The sequence below is a fragment of the Pocillopora verrucosa genome, chromosome 13 (genome assembly GCF_036669915.1).
Source record: "Pocillopora verrucosa isolate sample1 chromosome 13, ASM3666991v2, whole genome shotgun sequence".
In the NCBI taxonomy this organism is placed as follows: Eukaryota; Metazoa; Cnidaria; class Anthozoa; order Scleractinia; family Pocilloporidae; genus Pocillopora; species Pocillopora verrucosa.
Genome location: NC_089324.1, coordinates 5,280,233 through 5,289,486, shown reverse-complemented (window position 1 = coordinate 5,289,486; position 9,254 = coordinate 5,280,233). Strand labels below are relative to the sequence as shown.

General features: G+C 37.0%; 1 protein-coding gene across 3 annotated transcripts; it reads left to right on the top strand.

The window, feature by feature from the left end:
• Nucleotides 1-1,697: 1,697 nt before the first annotated feature.
• LOC131791339 (tripartite motif-containing 13-like) lies at nt 1,698-7,407 on the top strand. Of its 3 annotated transcripts, XM_059108674.2 has the most exons (4): nt 1,698-1,864; nt 3,603-3,720; nt 5,183-5,377; nt 5,984-7,407. In XM_059108674.2, exons 3-4 carry the CDS (start codon nt 5,195-5,197, stop codon nt 6,677-6,679), a joined length of 879 nt encoding a protein of 292 aa, XP_058964657.2. In that variant the 5' UTR covers nt 1,698-1,864; nt 3,603-3,720; nt 5,183-5,194; the 3' UTR covers nt 6,680-7,407. The 3 variants fall into 3 exon arrangements, with proteins under 3 accessions (XP_058964657.2, XP_058964658.2, XP_066016215.1); XM_059108675.2 differs by lacking the exon at nt 3,603-3,720; XM_066160118.1 differs by lacking the exons at nt 1,698-1,864; nt 3,603-3,720 and adding an exon at nt 1,897-2,202.
• The last annotated feature ends 1,847 nt before the right edge of the window (nt 7,408-9,254 follow it).

Sequence of the window (9,254 nt, the reverse complement as noted above, 5' to 3'; positions counted from 1 at the left end):
GTGAGAGGATGGGATACAATTTAGTTTGGCCACAGTTACAGGGGCGTAGCCAAGATACTTCAAATGGGGGGTAACACTAGGTCAAACATAGGGTACACACTAGATTTTTATTTCGACCTCCATGCCGTGTTTTACCTAATGCGATTAAAAAAAAACCTTACAAAGGGAAGGGGGGGGGGAGGGCACGAACACCCCACGGCCATTGGGTTATGTGTCTTTTGGGTTTTTGAGGGAGATAGGAAGGACAACCTTACAAGAAAAAGAAGGAAAGGATGGAAGGTGAAAGAAGTTTATAATCGAAATCTGTTTATAATCGAATTCCCTCTGAATTTTTTTTGGAATGGAAGGATGTCTGATATGCTTAATATCCATGTGACGTACAGCGAAACGAAGAAACTTACATCCTGTCAAAAAGGAATACGTTTTCTGGAATTTCGTGATTGATTCAAAAAAAGACTTCTCTGTTACAGGCGAGGGGATCACATTCAAGAAACACGATCAAGATATGCTTAAAGATGGCATAAAACTTATTTCCACCCCCCCCCCCAAAAAAAAAGAAAAATATTTCGCAAACATCAATGAATTGTCACGTTCAGTTGAAAATTGTGAAATTTACTATTTTAAGGAAGGAGAGAAAGACCACTGATTTGTACATTGAGATCTTAATTGTGCAAGCTAATTTCTTCATTGATTTTCGCTTTATTATCATTTTTTCGGAACTTATGAAATTGTGAACAGTTTGCCCATAATTTTTTAGTTACCTGTGTGCAACTGATTTTCTTCAGATGTTAGCTTTATTTAAGGAAGGCTTCTGAAATTTTAGTGCCAGCTTAAAGGAGATGATTCAGTAAAGAAAAATAATAATACCAGAAAGATCATATTTAATTGGTTATTGATCATAAAATATGAAGAGATTTTGTAAATAAGTTGCATTTTATTCGCATAAGTATCTGAATCCTTTGCTTATTCCTTTTCAATTGCTAAATAGAATGTTGAAATACCAGAACTCGATCAGAACATTCGCCTGGTTTCGCGAATAGTTTATGATGCTTAAACTGATGACAGGAATGACTTAAAAGTTTTTCATTTACCACTGCAGGTTAAAATATTTCAGATTTTACATTCAAACTCTGTTTAATTCATTCATTGCCCAAATTTTCTCATGGCATATGCACTTAGAAAAGTGAATCTCGATGATGGCTTTTTTTACATGTATTCAAAGCAACATTCATGAAAATTTTAATCCCAAAAAATTCGTTATTTGGGTAGTTCAGTCCTTTTTCTTCAACACTGTCAGCAAAGGTTTATTTTTGTTTCATTTGGTCTCTTTGTATGTTTTAATCTTTTGTTTTGATGTCACTCGTTTGAAGTAGAGCGTTCACAGCGATGAAGGATGTTTCCTTCATCAAGCGTTTGACTCAGAAAAAAGAACATTGATCCTGATCAATAAATTTATGATCCTGATCATAAATTTAGAAGAGCCTGCTTAAAATTATTTCAAAAGATAGTTTTGAAGTGAACGTAAAGCGTCTGAAAACCGACAAAAAGATTATGTCGTTGTAGTAAAGTCATCATCACCAGTGGAAATTTCCCAAACTCGTTTTTAAGGCCTCTCTTCCCCTCCCTCTCTCCACTCTCCTCCCCCTCCTGCATCAACCCACTGAGCGAAGGTGAGCGGGGGAATGGGGGAAGGAAAGTCCAGAAACTTCCTTCAGCACATCAGGATCAAAATACGCTTCTAGGAAAAAGGCTGGAAAGTCTTAATAATTCACGTAATATAATGGGACATATCTGGACCCTTCTCTGTTTCTTGCAAGTCAGCTTTACCGAAAGGAGTTTATTGAGACAACGTGGACCAACGTAGGTGAGTTCGAGCGTTCAATATACGTTGCAACTAAGAAGAAAAGTCATACAAATTCATCTCCAGCCAACCAGATCAAGGAATTTTAGCTCAGATTTAATCACAAAATTTCAAAGCGATTAATATGACGATGATCCAACTTGAGATGTAAGATGGCAGAGATCTTTGATTATATTTATCTGCATTATATATCTAATATATCGTGGGGATAAGACCAACTACAAGAGAGAAGCAAACTTAACTCTCTGCTCAAACTCAAATGGAATTTAGGCGACACTCAACTCAAGCTCTAACTTTATCGTCCATGTCTTTCCTACGTCATGTTAAGGCAGTTGCAGAAGGTTAGATAAGAAGACGAAAATACAACGCATACGTTAATTATCAGTGAAGCATAAAACTTCCCTTTTAGCAAAACAGGAAATCAAGTACTTTGTATCACAACAAGATCAAAATGCATGGTTTGTGTCATGAAAACTTTTAACGTATACTTCGTTCGGGAGATGTCTTCTATCTTGCGATTTATAGCTTTAATTGACGCAATCAAATTTTCAGCGTCATGCATACTTTCACCGTTCTAAAGTGCTGCATTGTAATTACAGGTCGGATTGTAAACAAACTCTCTAGCGAACAGAAGTATTTTACATAAATTCGAATTTGATTAATATAAACTGATAGATTTAGATACTTATGTGATTCATAGGCTAAGCTAGCGGTTAGAACTGAAAATCTGTTAGGACTGTTGAATATGAAATGGTCCAACAGTCTGCCTAAACACCGCTACAAAAGTATGCAGATCGAATTTTGTTTGATCGACCAAAATATTTTGTCGGGTCGGTTTTCTTTGGCTAAGTTCAGCGATCAAACCCAAATAACTTTGAACTAAATGGCGTCTGAACACAGTATTTTAGAAGCTTGTTCAACATTTATCAATAGGAGTTTAAACAGTAATTAAAAATCAATTTAAAATTAAAAAAATTAAACGAACTTGATACGGAGGCGATGCTGACGAGACATTAGCGGCGTCTAAACATATACCATCGGCATTGAACTTCCTTTTCAGCAATTCAGGATTTAACAAAATAACCAAAGAAAACAAAACAGGAAGCACTTTACAGGCCATTTCATTGATTTTCTAGCAATGACGTAAACCTATTATGACTACAGCTTTCCTCTCTATTGATCAGACTTTCGAGCGGAAACTGCCAAAAAATTTTGTCAACGCTCGCTTGATGATATGGAACAAGCTAGCGGATATCACCGAAGTTCTGTTAAGACTTTTGAATGAAATGGTCAAACAGTCTGCCTAAACACCGCTACAAAAGTACGCAGATCGAATTTTGTTTGATCGACCAAAATATTTTGTCGGGTCAGTTTTCTTTGGTTAAGTTCAGCGATCAAACCCAAATAATTTTGAACTAAATGGCGTCTGAAAACAATATTTTTAGAAGTTTGTTCAACATTTAAAAATCAATTAAATCAATCAATTAAAAATAATAAAAAATTAAACGAACTTGATACGGAGGCGATGCTGACGTGACATTAGCGTCCAAACATTTACCACCGGCATTTAACTTCCTTTTCAGCAATTCAGGATTTAATAAAAAGGGAAATGATGATTTAACTAGAATATTTCTCTCGGTTGATATCTCGTTGAGTTCTCATTGCAGTCGCCGTCCTGATGTTACATAAGGTCTGTTATTGTGTCACGGAAAAAAATAACCAGCCTGTTCCCTTCTTTCAGTGACTGAAGAGGTTACTTGCTAAGTACCTAGCTGTAGGTAGACTCCTCTCTTTCCAGTCGGATTGATAATCGAGACTTTCGTATTTACGGTTTACAAAACAGAGTCAAAGTGTTTTAGGTAAGTCTTGCCCATAATGCTCACTGAAATGCCTTGGACGTTAGAATTACACAAACTCCTGTCCACAGACTCTTTCAGGGCAAACCTCTCAAAATTTAATTATAATGGGAGGGGAATAATTGAAGTAAGGAAATTATTAGCTAATTTGTTGGTTTGTTAAGGACACTAGCTAGAAGGCTCATTTTTATTTAATTGATTATTGATTAGTTTAATAATTTCAGAGTGACCCGAACGAACATAGTTACAATGTTCATCTGTTTGTTTATATTTCTATTGGTTTCGTAATCGGAGTTTAGCGTCCCTGTAATCAGTTATTCGTAAATTTTTGAGTAGTCTTGGTGAACTTTCGTCATTTCATTTTTTAAAGCGGGACCGATAGGTGGGTTTCTTAGTAACTTTGTTTGTCTAGGTTTAGTTTTCCAGCATTGGGCGAAAGTATACAGACAGATAATTTGTTGTATTGCTGTATTTTCAATTGATTCGAGTTTTAAATGCCAAAGTGTATCGGATGCAAGAGAACGCTCACCACTTAGATAGGAACGATGGGCTGTTAACCCAACCACCAAATTCTTGTAATTTTTGTACCGAAACTTTTGTATTTTAACGTAGTTTGTATTGGTTTATTTGTATTGTTTATTGTCATTTTAATCTCGTTATTGGCGTTAAGCCCAGTAATTTACACGCGATTTCTGATAACGTATTCGCAACATTTCATTAGATTGATAGAACTTCGCATGTTAAATTAATATTACATACACAGATCACTGGTCTACCCTCTCCAAAACTGTATCCTTCTTCTCGCGCGTCAGGCCACTTCGCCCGAAGTAAGGTGATCTTTCGGCCACTACCAATATCGAGCCCAGAGTCATTTTGGTTCTTAGCAATATGGTCGCCAAATTATTTCAATTGGGAATTTTTTTTGTCGCAAAAAAGATATAGCGTCACCTTCTGAAGTTATTATGATAAAGATGAGGGATGAAAACATAGGTGAACGCAGTAAACGTGTTAATTCTTCACCGTATTTTCATAGAGGGCGAATATCTTGTATCCTGATCACTAGTAAAATGATCATGTGAAATCAGGGAAATATCTCATTGCAGAAGAAAAATGATTCGATCGGCCTGTATTTCCCAAATGAAACACAAAGTAGACACGTTTTTTGTATGGTTGCTGTATTTTGGTCACCTAGGTTTGCCCATGTGGCTTTTATCTTTGTTTTAGCTCTGGATGCAGCTGAAGAAAAAGTTCTGTTATTTAGCTTGCAAGCCCCCTGTTTATGTTTTCCAAGAAAGGCAACATTGAATTAACCTAGAGCTTGTCAGCAGTATTCCATGACGAATTGCAATTGCATTAAAAGCCAAAAAAACGCGAAGGTTTCTTGGGTTGTTTCTCTATGACCCAAACATAAAAGCTTTTTTAATTCCTAATGAATGTGTTATGAATAAATATTTTCTTTCAAAAGCTGATACAAGTGATGACCACTTCGAAGGACGATTTAGAAGAACATCTTGAATGTTCAATTTGCCTCGAAAAGTTTACGGAGCCAAAAGTGTTGACCTGTCAACACATCTTCTGCAAACAATGCCTGGAGGGACTGGTGACTCGAGTCCGCAAACGATACATTATCAGGTGTCCCGTATGCAGAGAAAAAAGTCAGGTATGAAACCAGAAATTATTTAGGGAAACGGACCTTTAATGGCCAATTGACGTTGTATCGTATTGCATAACAAAAAGCCAGGAAATCAGGTCCATATTGTGCAACAATATTAATATGCAAAACTTTAAAATTGAACAATCCCTTTTAGGCACTGCACACCAAGAAACTATAAAATGACGATCATTGAGGCCTCCGTCAATATGTGGGTGGTATTGGGATGCCTCATCTTCTTCTCCAAGATAATTTCAAAATGATTATGGCCCTCCTTTGTGGTTTGAAACATTTTTCCTTTACTGTTTGCGCACGATAGTTAATGCATACTTTGAAATCAGTAGTTGTCTACTTTCTGCAGTAAGTTTATTTAAGAGAGTTTGACTACGTATCTCATTTTAATAACGTGCAATGGGTCTCGACAAGACGTTCCACAAATTTTTATCGAATATTTACAAAGCTATTGCACATACAAGGTCTAAACGAAATCCTCAAGGGGCTTGCAGAAGAGCACACAATTCGCCTTTCAGCCTCTTAACAACCAAATATTATATTCTCTTTTCCTTTCCATTCACTGTAATGTCCATAATTAGTCTTGCTTCCTTTTCTCCTCAGGTACTCAATGGCGATGTCGCAAACCTTCCGTCCAACTACCTTATAAATCGTCTGCTGGATCTCAGACGCACAAATTCCAAGCCCTTTTGTGACAAACACGAGGACGAAATCCTCAAGCTCTTTTGCCTGAATTGCCAGCAGTTGATTTGTCGAGACTGCGCTTTAATTGATCATCGCGATCACAAGTACAACTTTGCTAAAGATGTATTTCCCGCTGAGAAAGAAAAGATAGTAAATGCCATGCTGGAATCAAAAGAAAAAGTCCTTGCTTTACAAGGATCTATGGGTGCTTTTGAGGAGCAGAAAAAGAGTCTGGATCAAAACGCTCGAGAGGTCGACCAGAAAATTGACGACTTCTTTAATGAAGTAATTCAGTTCCTAAAAGGAGAAAAGCAACGCATGAAGGATGAACTTAAAGGAGCAGTAAAGACCCAGAAGGAAAAAATTCTTGTAGAGTTGAGTTATTTCGAAGCTTCACTCGAGTATGCAAGCAGTAGACTTGAGGTTATAGAACACCTCCTGGCTAAAGTAAGCGACGAAGATGCCCTATTGGCAAAGAACGATATGCTAAAACAACTCAGTGATATTAACTGTGTTTTGCCCCATTTACAGCCAACCCCTCAGACGATATATGACTTTGGGGCCGATGACATGTTGGATGTGATTAATAAAATGGAAGCTATTTCTTTGCATTAAACAGTGGTACACATTTACGAGGGTGGTAAATGGTTTACACGTGTCGCGTGATTAAGGCCAAAGTCAATATGTAACCATTTTAAAGAAAGGCGAGCGTGATTCGTGAATTTATTAACCAGCGTGAGGCGTCAACATTGCCTCCTTAAATAAATGCCACCCGTGAAATCCTCAAGAGGAAGACAGATTTTAGGTTTTCCTTTTTTATTCATGTGCGTTATGCGTGAATTTTTCTGAAAATCCGTGCATGAAACGGGATCAGCACAACCTTTTTGCCACCCTCATTTAAAGTATTTTATCTGTCAATTAACATAGTGTTTCATTTTCAACTATAAGGATCCAAATATCATCATGTTTTCCATTGCCGCTCGCATTAATTTTTTTAGAAAAGCAATATTTCGGTGCCTAAAACAGCGGTGCACATAGTTGCCACATTCAATGTTATTTCATGTGAAACTATAAGAATCGAAATACCATTTATATGTACTTACTGTCTATCAAATTAAATGTTCATCAAGGTAGTATTTACTGGCAGCTATTCCGTTGCTTTAAACAGCGGTACCTGTAGTTTATCACATTATAGACTGTCTCATTTCTAACTTTAAGGATTAAATTCCCCTTTTTTTATATATTATCAATCACATGTTATGCAAGCAATATTTGATGATATTTCTCGTGTGTGTTTAAATATGTTGTATCGCTGAATATATGAAGAGTGTGGATCTGCGCGCTTCTAAGCAAACAAAGTTGGGTTTCAAGTTCTCGTAAATTGTATGGTATTAAACACGTTAAAAATAATCATAAGTAGACTACGATAAAAAAAGAAGGTGCTTTTTTTAAATGAGTTGCATTAATTATAGTTTTGAGCTCAGCCCTACATAGTACAGATATGCTTAGGACAAAGACGGAGTGTTTTCACGTAATCCCTTCAAGGGCGTAGCTAGAGGTGGGGGGTCCAAGGGTGCCCATGACCCCCTTTTTGTAAGCTTTTTTTGTCACACCAAGTAAAACATGGCGTAGAGGTCGACATGGCAGTTTGGTGATTACTCGCTGATTGACGAGGTGTAACCCACTTTTCAAAAAATGCTGCCCCTCGATTACAGTTTAGGCACTACTTTCTTAAAATAACAATACACTTCACCGTAAAATATGGAGTTATATATATCAGTATGAATCGTATATATTTCCATTTTTATCGCTGTCTTCGTTATTTTAAGGTATGACTATTTGTAAATATGAATACTAAATTGAATATACACTTTGTTTCAGAGGATGCTATATAATCCATCGAAACACTAAAAATTGCTCTCGAAACAAATTTAGAGCCCAAAAAGCCAGACTGTGGAAAAAAGATTAGACATTTAAAAAAAAGGCTGCATCTCGTCTGGCTCTTTCTTTCTTTCACTCTCACGTCACAACTTTTGTTCAAACGGGACTACAAAGCTCGTGAAGGTATCGATCATGACCCTTTCCCAAGACTGATAAGAAACCTAGGAAGCGCTCCATGGCTGAGATGATGCTAAAAGTTATGTAGGGAAAGTTTGGTCAGCGCCAGTGGGCAATCCCTTGGGTATTCCGTAATTTGTGAATGCGCACAGCTCATGAGTGAGCGCAGCGAACTAGTGAGATGTCGAGTTGAACACAAGAGAAATGCTAACACCAAAGCCACTGAATACGTAACTTGCGATTTTTCTTTTAGTATATTGGTTTTCTTCCTCCTCTAGGAAAGTTTGAACCTCACTGCCTGTTAGCAATACAGATTTTTTAGTGTTTTAGCCGCCATAATTCGAGGAAGCTCCGACAAACAACTTGTATTGAGAATCGTAAAGGCTTTTCCGTTCATTCATCAACCTGACCGAGTGGCACCAAATGCGAGTGACGTGTCAGCAGCTGATTGGGTATATCAACACACGTGCAAAAATACGATATTTTTTCACGTGTGCTGTTATGGCTTTTCTCAGGGCCGGAAGTTTATGTGATAAAAGATAATTTGGTTTCATCAGCTGAGTTGATGATGTAAATTGGCCACCATAAAAGTTCATAAAACTGACGTTTTGAGCGTTTACACCTCGTCAGAGCGAATTGAAGAATATTAGATTGCTTGGAGTTAACTTCAAAAAGGGCATTAGTTTCAAATATTTCATTTGTTATTATTATTCATTTTAATATTGAAATTGTGAATATCGGGAATAATATTACTTTTGGCAAAAGTAACGCTTACCTGTGCGATACCATTCGACCCAAGTATAGATGAATTGTGATTGTCATTAAAGTTGCCTTCGTTACGTTGCAAGAAATGGAAATGCACTTTCGTTGTTGTTGTTTTATTTTTCGAGCGCGAAAGCTTAGCTCCAGTAGGCTAATGCTAATACCCTCAGAACCAGCTTTGCCATCACAGGTGAGTGAAAGATTGCCCCCGTCCATATCGATTAATGACGTGACTTTGCAAATGGCCTTAAAGTAAAATTTCGCTATATTAGAAGTTAAAACTGACTTCACCATGTAAAAGAGGAAAAAAACTCAAGGTAAAAACCTTGTATTAATGTCAGTATCTGAGAAACTCTGCACCTACCCCTTC